The following is a 15,411-nucleotide window of genomic DNA, read 5'->3' as shown; positions in this document are numbered from 1 at the left end:
TGAAAAAATGCATTTATTTATATGTGATCTCAGTTATGTTAAATGTAGATTGAAAGCAGTCTCCAAGGAGGTATGTTAGCCTGTTCATATTGCTAAATGGACAGTAGGATTATGGGGGATTTTTCTTAGTACTTTTATATATTGGGCAAGCAGGCATATGGGAATGATTTATGGGTGAGACCTGAAGCCGCACCCAGTTCTTGGGTGCCCTGTACAGCCCGTATGTGAGGCACAGACCCATGACAGATTGTCCTGGCCCGTTTGTGATTGAACCTCTAGTAGCAAGAGCTACTTTACACCGGTACAACCTAAAAGCAGGGGTGTCCAATCTTCTGACTTCCCCGGGCCACATTGGAAGAAGAATTGTCTTGGGCCAGACATAAAATACACTAACGATAGCTGATGAGCTAAAAAAAAAAAAAAAAAGTCGCATAATGTTTTAAGAAAGTTTACAAATTTGTGTTGGGCATTCAAAGGGCCGCATGTGGCCCACGGGCCGCAGGTTGGACAAGCTTGGCTTAAAGCATTTCTCAGGGTTAAGTCAGACTGCAAACATTTGTGTATTCATTCATTCATTCAATGCTTTTGCACTAAATGGCTGATTTTGCCAGCCATGTTAGTTACATTAAGCAGACTATTAACCCAAGTGAACATGGTCCTGAACTCACTGTTTCTGGTATACTAGAGGAATACTTATACTATTAAGTTGGTGCAAAAGTAATTGCGGTTTTGCCATTGAAAGTAATGGCCAAAACCGCAATTACTTTGGCGCCAACCTAATACATATTCAGGCAATTTCAACTTGTGATAAGGATTATGAAGGAAAAGTATCAGATGCTATCTGAGAGCACAGAGCAGAGGAGAACCGAATTTAGGTTGAGAGTTTCAGGTAAGGCTGAGACCCAAAAACCAAGAGGAGTTAGCCAGATGGAATAAGAATATGCCAGACAGAGGAAGCTGCATGGCAAAGGCCAAGAGGCTTAGGAAAGTGAAAAACAGAAGGAGACCGTTGTGGGTCTGATGCAGCTGAGCTAGGAAAGATTGGCCCAAGATAGAGAGGTAAACAGGAGGGGGCGTGGTTCTGGGAGCTGCAACTTAGAAAGCTGTTTGTGTCCGAAACAAGTCAAAGAGTTGCTGAGGACAAGGGGTGCAACCCCCTCAACCCCCAATAACAAAAAGTCTCTTTGCTTGGATCTCCACACACGTTCAGAGTGTTTGTTGTGGCCTCACAGGATTTTTTCTAAGGCCAAGTCAGCATGGCCGAAGGTCACTACAACTTCTGTAAGAACCTGGCCTCTCCACACTGAGTGTAAAAATGTATTAAACAATGGATGCTCTGAGAAAAGTGAAGGCATGCTAGATCCAAGCATTTAAGTTAGATTGGCCAGCCATCCCAAGAAACAGATGTTCCAGTAATCTGTTAGTTGGGGTATACAGTGTTGAATTCTGTTTATAATTCTACTACCAAGTTGTTGGGATGGGATATCTTCTTCTATAAAATAGCAGTAAGTAAGCATTTCAATGAGGTCCTTAATGTGAGGCGTGATGTAGTAAACACATTAGCAGTCTTTTTTTGGTCACTTGTTTCTTACTCAAGAGAAACATCTTGGTCGGGGGTGCGGTGGCTCACGCCTGTAATCCCAGCACTTTGGGAGGCCAAGGCAGGCAGATCATTAGAGGCCAGGAGTTTGAGACCAGCCTGGCCAACATGGCGAAACCCTGTCTCTACTAAAAATGCAAAAGCTAGCCAAGCATGGTGGTGCACGCTTGTAGTCCCAGCTACTCAGGAGGCTGAGGCACAAGAATCGCTTGAACCTGGGAGGTGGAGGCTGCAGTAAGCCGAGATCACGCCACTGCACTCCAGCCTGGGCGACAGAGCGAGACTCCGTCTCAAAAAAAAAAAAAAAAAAAAGGAAGAAACATCTCTTTAATTATTGCCAATATAAATTAGTGTGAAAACAAAGAGATCCTTTAGCCGGCTTTCATATCTGTGTGGACATATTGCAGTGCAGCTGATACCCCCATTATTGTCAGCATGCAGTTGTACTGGGAAATTTTCACTTTTGATCATAGCTCATTACTGAAACCCAACTATTTTAAGAGAAATGCCCTTGAGTCATAGGCTTGTTTTATTGCAATGGTATTCTCTGATAAATGGTTCATGGTTTTTCCCCTAAGTGAGCATACTTCATTTGCCATCTGTTTAAAATCACTACAGATTGAAAACTAGTATATATTGAACTCTAAGGACATATCTCTTTCTTACACTGGAATTCTAAAGAAGAATGTACTGAGCATTACTTATTCTTTCATTCTTCTTAGATTCTTCTTAATCCTTTGGTGAAAACTGAGACACAAAATGGCTGCAAATAAGCCCAAGGGTCAGAATTCTTTGGCTTTACACAAAGTCATCATGGTGGGCAGTGGTGGCGTGGGCAAGTCAGCTCTGACTCTACAGTTCATGTACGATGAGGTAAGTGCTAATTTTATAATGGATCAAAGTTTAGGCTTTCAGAGAGTATTTCCCTAGCTTAGTTTTGGTGCTATTTTGTATGGATTCTTTGAATCCTTGAAATTACTAATAATTTTTTTTTCATTTTTGTGTTTAGAGCCATCTGTACATAACTTGATTTTACAAATCAGGAACTTATGGTCCTTAAAAACCTCAGGCTTTAAAAACAAAGCTAAACTAAAAACAGTACGCCTTTTTTTAGTAATCTAACTTTAGCTTTTTTGTTTTTAGGTTTTATTGGCGATTCCTACCTTTAATTAATAGAAGTGGTGTGTATAATACTTAAGAGAGACTTGAGGTTAACATATATAAAATATCTTTTAGGCTGGGCACGCACGGTGGCTCACGCCTAATCCCAGCACTTTGGGAGGCCAAGACGGGCAGATCACAAGGTTAGGAGATCGAGACCATCCTGGCTAACACAGTGAAACCCCGTCTATACTAAAAATACAACAAATTAACTGGGCGTGGTGGCGGGTGCCTGTAGTCCCAGCTACTCGGGAGGCTGAGGCAGGAGAATGGTGTGAACCTGGGAGGCGGAGCTTGCAGTGAGCCGAGATCGCGCCACTGCACTCCAGCCTGGGCGACAGAGCAAGACTCCATCCCAAAAAAAAAAAATTCTTTTAATAAACTTGATGAAAAAGTCGTTTATTGTGTGTTTGGCATGGCACTACATTCATCATTAAGCAGGCCAAGTCACTAAAATTTATAATTACCACACAGGTTACAGATTTGTATGCATGTATTCATACCAGACTTCATCATCCCTGAGTTAAGGTGTAGCCTATATATAGCAATATAGTCTTTCCCTGCAGGAATGTTATCAAGTCTTAATGATTTAAGAGTTGGTAATCCAATGTAAGCATTTATCCTCACTTCTGTTTTCTCCCAACAAAAGCCAGGTTTTATGGTTGCAGACAACTTAGTCCTCGTAACAATCTTGTGTGGGAGATGGTGATATCCCCATTTTACAGATGTGAAAACAGAACCTCAGAGAGTTACCCAACTTACCCAAGAAAAGTGATCTGTGATGAGCAACAAAGTGTTAAACCTAGTCTTTTGACTAAAAATGTCCCTACAGATTTTTCCCACCTCATGTCTTTATCTCTTTTTTTACCTTTTATTTTTTTTAAATAGAGACCAGGTTCTCACTCTGTTGCCCAGGGCGATCCTCCCACCTTGGGCTCCCAAAGCTGGGATTACAGGTATGAGCCAGTGCACCCAACCCTCCATGTCTTTCTCTGTTGCCTGTGTCTCACCATTCTTTTTACACACATACATAAAACCCTTAAATCTGTCAGTTGCCATGCTTGTTAGTGAGCGAATTAAAAAGTTTAGGGAAGGCATAGGCTGGAGAATCACTTGAGGCTAGGAGCTTGAACCAACTGGCAACAAAGTGAGACCCTGTCTCTATGAAAAAATTAAAAAATTAGCTGGGTGTGGTGCTGCATGCCTGTTTTCCTAGTTACTTAGGAGGCTGAGGCAGGAGGATCATTTGCATTGGAGGTCACAGTGAGCAATGACTGTGCCACTGCATTCCAGCCTACACAACAGAGCAAGACCCCTGTCTCTTAAAAAAAAAAAAGTTTGTGGAGAGTGGATTGAAATGGTACTTTAAATGAAATTACTGATTTATTCATTGAATTCTTTGTTTCATACTGTTTATTTAAGAGCTAATCTTCTCTCAGACTAATCCTTAAATCAGTCTCCTCTTGACAATAAGGAAGCCAAAAGTAAGAATATTCACATGCCTAATTTTTTTTTTTTTAAAGATAACGTCTTGCTCTGTTGCCCTGGCAGTGATGCAGTCTCAGCTCACTGCAACGTCCACCTCCCAGGCTCAAGCGATCCTCCCATTTCAGCCTTCCAAGTAGCTGAGACTATAGGCATGTGCCACTATGCCCAGCTAATTGTTGTATATTTTTGTAGAGACGGGGTGTATCCGTCTGTTCTCACACTGCTATAAAGAACTACCTGACACTGGGGTAATTTATGAAGAAAAGAGATTTAATTGACTCACAGTTCCACAGGCTTAACAGGAAGCATGACTAGGAGGCTTCAGGAGACCTACAATTGTGGCAGAGGGTGAAGGGAAAGCAAGTGCATCCTCACATGTTGGGGCAGGGGAGGGAGAGAGAGAGAGTGTGAGCGAGCACACGCGAGCAAGGGAGGAAGTGCCACACACTTTAAAAACCATCAGATCTTGTGAGAACTCACAATCTTGAGAACAGCATGAGGGAAATCTGCCCCCATGATCCAGTCACCTCCCACCTGATCCCTCCCCCAGCATTGGGAATTACAGTTCAACATGAGATTTGGGTGGGGACACAGAGCCAAACCATATCACGGGGTTTTGTCATGTGTCCCAGTCTGATCTTGAACTCCTGGGCTCAAGTGATCCACTCACCTCAGCCTCCCTAACTGCTGGCATTACAGGCATGAGCCACCACACCCAGCCCACATGCCTAACTTGTAATGAATGACTAAGCACATTAATAGCATGTAAATGTGGTGGAATGTTATTTAACTTTTACAGTTACAAATACACTGTGTCCATTTTTAAAATAATTATTTATTGAGTATCTACCATGTAACAGGCACTGTTATAGGCTTTAGAGATATAATGATGAATAGCATATGCAAGGTCCCTGCTCTGAGGGGTTAAACTCTAATGACAAGATACAGTCATAGCAAATAAATAAGAATATATCAGATAATGAAAATATTTACAAGAGCTAATAAAAAACCCACAAATGTCTGTGTGTAAATGAATACATGCTAACAATGATATCAAAAGATAGGCCGGGCCTGGTGGCTCACACCTGTGATCCCAACACTTTGGGAGACCAAGGCAGTAGGATTATTTGAGCCCAGGAGTTCAAGACCAGCCTGGGCAACATAGTAAGGCCTTGTCTGCGTACATATACACATACTTATCATCTGCCTGCCTACGGTTTATCAAGGTATATTAAAGTGAGATTTATGGGGCTGACGATAGGAGTGGGAATGTAAAGTTGTTGAATTGTACTATTTAAAAAATCAAAAGTTTGGGAAGAAGTCTCATAAAGTTTAAGATTTGACTTTCTGTTGAGTAGTGTAAATCACTCTATTGACTTAGTTCATTTTAGAAAAAGAAAGGATTTAATGATACTTTCAGTGCTTACCACAATATTGACCTTTAAGTTATTTCCACAGTTCTAGCATGAAAATTTATATTCAGAGTTACAAAGAAAAAAGACTATTATAAATTTGGTAAAATATATGTGTAATAGTTTTTGCAGGTATTGTGTTTTAAGGAAGAAAAGCTGTTTTCAAGCTGTAAACAGCCTAGAGGTAATAATTCAGCCCTCTCTGTTTGCAAATGAGGAAACCAAGAAATTGTCTAAAATTAAAATTAGTGTAGTTTTTACCATTGGAGGAATCTGGGCAAAGGGTATACAGAACTCTTCTTGTACTATTTTGGCAGCTTCACATGAATTTATAATTATTTCAAAATAAGAAGTTTTGAAACGTAATAATTAAAAAATGGTGTGTTTTTATCTTTTCTAGTTTGTGGAGGACTACGAGCCTACCAAAGCAGACAGCTATCGGAAGAAGGTAGTGCTAGATGGGGAGGAAGTCCAGATCGACATCTTAGATACAGCTGGGCAGGAGGACTACGCTGCAATTAGAGACAACTACTTCCGAAGTGGGGAGGGGTTCCTCTGTGTTTTCTCTATTACAGAAATGGAATCCTTTGCAGCTACAGCTGACTTCAGGTATGTCCTAGAGTAATGTTGTTGCTTGTGACATACTATACAACAATTTCTTCCCCAGAAACAAGTAGACAACTAGAGGTTCTAACTTGTTAGTCTTTTACTCTGTCTCTAATTGTGTTTATTCCCTTTTTGATATCAGTATATGACTCTCTTTACTGTGTTATGTACACACAGTTAGGATACTTTGCATAGTCTTACAGCTCTCCCGGTGTCACCTGTATTGGAGTTTGATTTTGTGACAGCTTCAGTTACCCAGAGTCTCTATGAGTTACTGAAGTATTTCTCTTTAGTGTAAACTACTACTGCCATAACAGTTCATACTTAGAGCACATAATGGAGCTTACTCAGGTTTTACATCTTTCTCTGTTAGTCATGGTTTCTCAGCACCTATGTAATGCTCAGTAGGCACGTTGCCATCCTCCTCAAAATATAGATGCCCTGATAGCACAGACTGAATTTTTTGTTTCTTTTTCTTATTACATGGGAACCTTCAGAATGAATGAATTTTTAATAGAAATAATATCTCTGTAGATGGGCACATTAGATTGTTATATAATATTTTTATTATTTATTGTTTAATTAAAATCTGGAATCCATTTGGTTTTAGAGGAGGTGGTTTTGGTGAAGGGGAAAGAGGTGTTCCTCTATATCTAAGAGGAATTTGGCATAGAGTTCTTGCGTGGTCTTGCAAATACTACATGCATAAATCAAGTGTTCTTTAATTAAATGATACATATTTTTATTTCTGTGTGAAGTGTCTTACTTGATTATGGAGGACAGAAAAGAAGCATGCAATGTATCCTCTATTTTCAAGATTCACACAGCCTAGATGAATATATAAGGCATTTAACCAAGAGCAAGTTAGTGACAAAGTAGGAAACATGGGCAGTGGTTAGTGCAGAGGATCCGGGAGGGGAAAGAAGCTGGGAAACCTTCATGAAATAGATGAGCTTGAAGAAAAGAAGGATTTTCACACATAAGGAAAGAGGGCATTTCAGGTGGGTGAGCAAAAAACTAAACCAAGGCTTTTACAGAGCATTCCTTTTTATGCACACTTGAAAATCTCAAGAACTTATTCTAAGAGAGCATTCTTTGCAAAAAGCAGGTAATTGAGAAACTCTGAAGTATAGATTTATTCATAAAGTTTGTTGGTTTCTATGAGGAAGAAATTTCATATATGATGACATGCAAAGGATGGCAGACTCTGGTAGCTTGTAATTGTGGGAGACATGTTGAAAGTTATGTAAATGCCAATGCTTATTCATTCAGCAGATATTTGAGTGCTTATAATGTAGCAAGTCTTGTTCTAAGTAATGGAATAAATGTTATCACCATAGTCACCAAAGTCAAAGTGATATTTCAAGAGAATAAGGTATTTTCATGCAAGAATCTTGGGCTATTACTATTATAGAAAATAAGGATGATTCATTACTCTTAGGGTGTACCTCCAATGCCTCTGCCATAAATAAAAATGACCCTAGTGACTCACCAACAATATGAAAGGCTTTTTTGAAAAGGTCTGAATGGTTACAGTGGGCACTCCACGTGGCCTAAACTGCAAGAGTAGCATAAATAAATAAAACAGTAGCATAAATATCAGCTCCTCCCTTTAGCCTTCCTGGTCATCTCTGTGATCCACAAAATCCATTGCTTCCTCGTCTATATATGCAATGTCCTTGCTGCAGCTCCACTATCACACTTAACACCCATTCCTTTCCTGTCTCAGTATCCCCAGTACCTATATATGACATAGTTCATAGCATATAATCTATAGTAAGTACATGTTTAGTAAACATTTTTCTTGATTCAAAAACCTTTACCTTTTGGTTTTTACTTTACTATGTCAAAAATGAAGTTGGACCAGATTGTACTTCCCTATTCTGAAATTCTGTAATAGCCTCTAAAACTGTATTTAAAGGGAGTATTATATTAAGCAAAATGTATATGAAGTTTATACCGTAGAATTACTTTTCTCTGACATCCAGCAAAGTTGCTAATAAAACCAATCTATTAACTCTAAAAAAATAACATCTTCTCACCTCGGAACCCAGTAGGTCCAGGTTTTCTACAGCCGTGTTTCTGCCAGCATCAATCACACTATACTTTTTCAGTATTGGTTTCCCTGCAGCACCTGACTCAGAGTAGCTTAGTAGGTATTTATTAAGAAATAAATTAATGACTATATATACACATATGACCAGAGGTGCTAGAGTTACAAACACCTGAGTCAGTCTCACCTTCCAAGTGGTGAGACTGAGTGGCAGGTTAGTCGTTGTTAACAGCTTCATTCAGTGGCGATCATTAGAAAGTCAGGAAACAACAGATGCTGGAGAGGATGTGGAGAAATAGGAATGCTTTTACACTGTTGGTGAGAGTGTAAATTAGTTTAACCATTGTGGAAGACAGTGTGGCGATTCCTCAAGGATCTAGAATAGAAATACCATTTGACCCAGCGATCCCATTACTGGGTATGTACCCAAAGGATTATAAATCATGCTGCTATGAAGACACATGCACATGTATGTTTACTGCGGCACTACTCACAATAGTAAAGACTTGGAATCAACTCAAATGTCCATCAATGATAGACTGAATTAAGAAAATATGGCACATATACACCATGGAATACTATGCAGCCATAAAAAAGGATGAGTTCATGTCCTTCGCAGGGACATGGATGAAGCTGGAAACCATCATTCTGAGCAAAGTATCACAAGGACAGAAAACCAGACACTGCATATTTTCACTCATAGGTGGGAATTGAACAATGAGAACACTTGGACACAGGGCAGGGAACATCACACACTGGGGCCTATCGTGGGGTGGGGGACTGGGGGAGGGATAGCATTAGGAGAAATACCTAATGTAAATGACGAGTTGATGGGTGCAGCAAACCAACATGGCACATGTATACCTAGGTAACAAACCTGCACGTTGTGCACATGTACCCTACAACTTAAAGTATAATTAAAAAAAGAAAAAAGAACAGCATTCAGGCCGTCATTCACAAAGGAAACTGGTTAAGAAAGTCACAGCACGCCCTAGAAAAAGATTGTGATTGGCCAAAATGCCCTTCACAAGTACTGCATATATTTAATAGTAATCATGGTGAAAGTTGACATGGTTTTTGCAAGAAATCATGTGAGTGGTAGGAAGCATCATAGCACTGTGTAGTGCTGTACGTCTTAGCCTGCATCACCCAGATACTGTGCTTGTTTGACTTCTAAAAGGATGTTTAAGACAAATACAAATAAGTGAAGAATGGAGTTTACTTTCTCTGTGGCCCATAGTCTGTGCGGCCTATAGTCTATTCACATTAGAAGAACTGAGAGTTCAGGTCCAAAGAACTTCCTATGAGTGTTGAATGTGTTAGAATGTTTGCTACATCGTGAGTAATCAAGTGAATGAAGTAATAATAATAGTAACACTACCTCATACTCATGCAACACTTACCAGGAGCCAGACTGTTCTAAGCATTCACATATATAAACTAGTTTCTCAAACAACACTGTGAGATAGATACTACTGGATTTCATAGATTATAAGATGTACATTTTAACATCTCTGAGGGCTATGTCTTATGATATGGCACCATACAGTTATAATTGCCAGCAGTTTTTCTTAGAGTCCATAAAATAAGATTGAGAACTAGTGATGTCTTAAATTTGACTTTTTTTTAAAAAGTGACATCCAAATTTATAAATGAAGAAACAGAAATGCAGGGAGGTTAAGTGGCTTGCCCCAGGTTGTGCAGTCAGGAATAGCATAGAGTTAAAATGCAGGAGGTCTGCCTTTGTATTCTCTTGGTATCTACTGTACAAGTTCATTGTGTGCTCTGGAGTTGGATTTCTCAGTCCTGGTTCTACTTAAGTGTGTCTCTGAGCAAGTTAACATAATTTCTGTGTGCATCAGTTTCCTCATCTGTAGGACAAGAATAATCATGATACTAACTTCATAGGTTTAGGTAAGGATTAAATGAGAAAATGTATGTAAGTCCTGAAAGCAGTGTTTGGCACATTGTGAGCGCTGAGTAAAATGTTAGTGGTAGTAGTGTGGTGGTGGTATTTAGGACACATTGTCTAAGAAGCACAGAATAGAATAATCTGAAAATAAGGCAAGAAGATTTTTCCCAGTTTTTCAAGCATCACTATAAAATGCCTGCAGCCAGGTACAGTGGCTCACAGCAGTAATCCCAGCACTTTGGGAGGCTGAAGCAGGCAGATCACTTGAGCTCAGGAGTTCAAGACCAGTCTGGACAACATGGTGAAACCCCATCTCTACAAAAAAAAGAAAAAAAAATTAGCTGGGTGTGGTGGCGCGTGCCTATAGTATAGGTGTGCTACTCGGGAAGTTGAGGTAAGAGAATTGCTTGAGCCCAGGAGGTTGAGGCTGCAGTGAGCCGTGATCATGCCACTGCACTACAGCCTGGGTGACAGAGTAAGACCCTGTCTCAAAAAAAAAAAAAAAAAAAAGTCTGCAAAACCAAGTGTACTTTGCTGATTTGCCATTCTAATATCCCTTTAATTTTCTCATTTTCTCTTATTCTAAAATATAGTCGTCCCTCAGTATCAGGGCGGGGCAGGGATTGGTTCCAGGACTCCTTATGGATACCGACATTCATGGATATTCAAGTCTCTTCTATAAAATGGTGTGGTATTTGCAGATAGCCTATGCACATCCTCCCATGTACCTTAAGTCATCTCTAGATTACTTTTAATAGCTAATACAGTGTAATTGCTATGTAAATAGTTGTTATTCTGCATTTTAAATTTTGTTTTACTTTTTATTGTGGCATTTTTTTGGTTTTTGGTTTTTTTTTTGAGACAGGATCTTACTCTGTCATCCAGGCTAGAGTACAGTGATGTAATCATGGCTCACTGCAGCCTTGAACTCCTGGGCTCAAGCGATCTTCCTGAGTAGCTAGGACTACAGGTGCACACTACTACACCCAGCCAATTTTTTTTTCTATTTTTTATAGATATGGGGGTCTCACTGTGTTGCCTGGGCTGGTATTGAACTCCTAGCCTCAAGCAATCCTCCTGCCTCAGCCTCCCAAAGTGCTGGGTTTACAGGTATGAGCCACTGCACCTGGCTGTTTTTGGGGTTTTAAAAGATATTTTTTATTTGCAGTTAGTTGAGTCTGTGGATACAGAGGGCTGACTTTACGTTCCTATAGCTTCAACAGCTCTTAATAATTTCAAAGGAGAGGCATTTTTAAGGTAGCAAATTATTGAACCTAAGTCTTACAGATTTCCTTTTGTTTGTTGATTTTACAAGAAAACATTTCTTCCAGTAGATTAATAATGAGCTAACATTTTTTGAATATTTACTCTGTTGATGCAGTTATAAGCACTTCACATTTAACCCTCATAGCAACTTTATAAGGAAGGTATAATTGTTGGCTCCATTTTATAGATGAGGAAACTGAGGTAAGAAGTACTTTGCACTTTGCTCAGACTTACATGACTAGGAAGAGCAGAACCATGGTACTTTAAAATTGATGACACTTTCACAGTGGATAACTTACCTCTCAATGCAAAATCTATGCTCAAGGTCTGACTTCCAGTAATTTCTGGCACATTTGGGTTTTAAAAAACAATTGGTGGGACCCTTGATATGATGCAATAAGAATAGCACTCTCTAAATCTTCCTCCCAAGAACCAATAACCCTACTTTAATCATGAGGAAAACATCTGACAAATCCCAATTGAGAGACATTCTACAAACTGCCAGCCAGCAGTCCTCAAAACTATTAAGGTCATCAAAAACAAGGAAAGTCTGAGAATTACCATGGCCAACTCAAGGCTAAAGAGACATGACGAAACTAAATGTCATGTGGCAACCTGGATGGGATCCTGGAACAGAAAAAGGATGTCAGGCAAAAAGCAAGCACATCTGAATAAAGTTTGGACCTTAGTTGCTAATACTGTATCGATATTGGTTCATTAATTGTGATTTGTGTACCACAGTAGTAGATGTTAACAATAGGGAAAACTAGGTATGGGGCAAACAAGAACTTTCTGTGCTATCCTTATAATGTTAATATTTCTTTTTCATTTTCTCTTATCCAGGGAGCAGATTTTAAGAGTAAAAGAAGATGAGAATGTTCCATTTCTACTGGTTGGTAACAAATCAGATTTAGAAGATAAAAGACAGGTTTCTGTAGAAGAGGCAAAAAACAGAGCTGAGCAGTGGAATGTTAACTACGTGGAAACATCTGCTAAAACACGAGCTAATGTTGACAAGGTAACACGTGATTCTTTACTACTGCATCATGTTAAAATAGGTTGGTTTGCTTTAACTTGGCTCCATTTTGTCTGGAGAGTCTATGAAACTTTCAAATAGAGATTTAATCCTTGTTGATTTTTATCATCCCTGAATACTCAGATACATGTTAGGAATTTTAGTTCACCTTGTCCTTAGCTTCCCAAGAGACATTAAAACATGAGACACTACAGCTAAATGTACTTTTTTTTTTTTTAAAGCACTGATGGCATTCCTGACTTTTTCCCCCCCTTATCCTATTGAGTCTTTGGATAATTTAGAAGGAATCGTGTGAGTCCCAAGATTCCAGCACTAAACCGTTCTTACCTCTGACCTGACATCTACCCAACCCCACTTAAGTTCTTAAAAATAAGGGTACCTCCCAAGATGAAGAAGCCCCCAGATAAGAGTGTTTTAAAATATCTCCTGCCACTCTCCACTCCCCACCCTCAACCTTTGTTTTCTCCTGAAAGAGAAAGAAAGGAAAGTAAACACTCTGCCCTCCTTTCTTGTCTTCTCGCTTTGTTCAGAGTGGCCCTTCCTGAAGACCAGATGTGGAACACCCGCAAGTACATTTCATCCCACTGCCCTAGACCAGCTCCAGTATCTAGAAAGACTGCTCACTGGGCTGAGGTAGCACAGAATCTTAAAGGCCTCCAAGTGGGGTCTTTCTTCAGCCTGCAAGTATCTAGGCTCTATAGTGTGCCTCTCAAGCTCCAATAGGCAAAAGAACTGCCTGTAAATCTTGATAAACACACATTCTTGGGTCTTACCCCTAGAGATTTGGATTCATTTGGTCTGGAATGGGGCCTGAGAATTTACGCTTCTAGCAAGTGCTGCATGTGCTTGTAGATTTATAACCCTGATCCAGAAAGTACTAGGTTAAAAAAAAAGTTTGAGATTTGTTCTGTTATTTTGCTGTAGGTCTTAAGACAGTGTCATTGCTGTCTTAAGCTTCTTAACTTTTTAAGACATTGTCAGATTCCTTTAGGTCTAAGATATCTGTACAAAGTGAGTACTACAGGATTCTATTCAGGATACTAATTTTTTCTAAGGTTAGGACTAGGGCAAGTGTGTGTGTGTGTGTGTGTGTGTATGTGTGTTTTGCTTAAATAACAAAGTTATTTCTCACAGTTCTGGAGGCTGGCGAGTCCAAGATCAAGGTCTTAGACAATATGATTCTGGAGAGGGCTTTCTTCCTGATTTGCTGGATTTCCTTGTACCTTCCTGCTGTGTCCTCACATGACAGAGAGAGAGAGATAGCTCTCCTGATTCTTCTTAGGATACTAATTCCATTATGACAACCCTACCCTAGTGACGTAATTACGACCCAAAGGCCCCATCTCTTATTGCCATCACATAAGGAATTCGGGTTTCAGTATATGAATTTTGGGGTGACACAAGCATTCAGTCCATAGCATGCCCTATCATAGTTTCCTGGGAACCATGGTTTCTGAACACAGTAACTAGGGCTTGGGTATTTCAGTTAGCTTCCATTTGGAAATGGGAACAAGAATACCTGCTTCACAGGATTATTGTAAAGATGAAATGAAATCACATATGTAAAATGCCCAGCCTGTGCCTGCCATTTCTAAGTCATTAGAAAATTATAGATTTGAAGAGACAATTTGTATGGCAAATATTTTTAAAGTACTAATGAAAATATATGTTAAGATTGAGGGTGTTTGAGGTTTTAAAAGGCAACGTTGAACATTCTCATAGCATATATATACTTTTCTAATCGATGTTTCGAGTAGGTTGTAGAACACACTATAAAAACTATTTGAACCTAAGGGGAGTGGGGAAGAGATGCAGACACTGGCAGTCCAAGATAGAAAGCTATATTGTAACAGTCCTTGTGGTGATCATCTGTTGGCATCAGAGGCCCTGGGAAGTATGGTGTCTGTATTAGCACAGCTCTTACAGGACAAAAGCCTAGGGAAAATGGCCCAAAAACAGCAACTGGCATGTCGTAGAAAGGAAACACAAATGGCCTTTAAACTGGAAGAGAGGCTCGGTCTCACTTATAAAAAGGGAAGTACAACTTTAAAATATAGTGGAATGTCCTTTTTTTACCTGTCACTTTGGGAGAAAAAAAGCAAAGAGGTTGAGAATAGAATATACTGTTAGCAAGAGTATAGAAAAACAGGAACCTCTCATATGTTGGTGGAAGGGCAGTTTTGTGATACCCATCAGAATTATGACCCAGCAATTTAAGTGCTAAAAATGTTATTATACAGAACAAATTATGCACTCACGTATACATGTATGTTCAGTGGTAGTCAGTGAAGCATTATTTTTAGAAGCAAAAGACTGGAAATATCCAAGTGTTCAGTAATGGACTGGTTTAAATAATGGAGTTTTGCCCAACCATTAAAAAGAAATGAGGATAGAACTAAATGTGCTGATATCAGATGATCTTCAATTATAAAGTAAGTGAAACAAAGTACAGAGTGGTGTCTGTAGCTTGCTGCCATGTGTTTTAAACACACATACATACACATTATCTATGTACACATCATAAGGATATATAAGACTCTGGTACCTGTGGTTGCCTCCAGAGAATTAAGCCACAGTTTATGCTTTTTTCACTGTAAATACCCTTGTGAACTTTTTGCCATATTCATGGACACTTGGCCCTCAAACAACACAGATTTGAGCTGTGCAGATTTTTTTTTCACAGATGCAGTCTGCCTCCATGTCGGTGGGCTCTGCATCCACAACCAAATGCAGACAGAATACAGCAGGATGTGAAACCTGCATATGCGGAGGGCTGGCTTTTTGCATCCATGTGTTCTGCAGGGCCAGCTGCGGGACTTGAGTAGGTAGAGATTTTGGGATCCACGGGCATTCTGGAACCAATCCCCCATAGATACT

General features: G+C 39.6%; 1 protein-coding gene across 3 annotated transcripts in view; it reads left to right on the top strand.

The window, feature by feature from the left end:
• The window catches only part of RALA (RAS like proto-oncogene A), an 83,339-nt gene that overhangs the window by 59,903 nt on the left and 8,025 nt on the right, over positions 1-15,411 (top strand). For all 3 annotated transcript variants that reach the window (XM_054655565.2, XM_054655566.2, XM_054655567.2), the window contains exons 2-4: positions 2,323-2,473; positions 6,062-6,270; positions 12,342-12,516. In XM_054655565.2, coding sequence (XP_054511540.1) covers positions 2,360-2,473; positions 6,062-6,270; positions 12,342-12,516 — 498 coding nt within the window. In that variant the 5' untranslated portion in view covers positions 2,323-2,359. The remainder of the gene's footprint in view (positions 1-2,322; positions 2,474-6,061; positions 6,271-12,341; positions 12,517-15,411) is intronic.

Source organism: Pan troglodytes, chromosome 6, assembly GCF_028858775.2.
Source record: "Pan troglodytes isolate AG18354 chromosome 6, NHGRI_mPanTro3-v2.0_pri, whole genome shotgun sequence".
NCBI classification, from domain to species: domain Eukaryota; kingdom Metazoa; phylum Chordata; class Mammalia; order Primates; family Hominidae; genus Pan; species Pan troglodytes.
The sequence above is the reverse complement of the archived record's forward strand: the minus strand, read 5'-3'. Positions and strand labels throughout refer to the sequence as shown.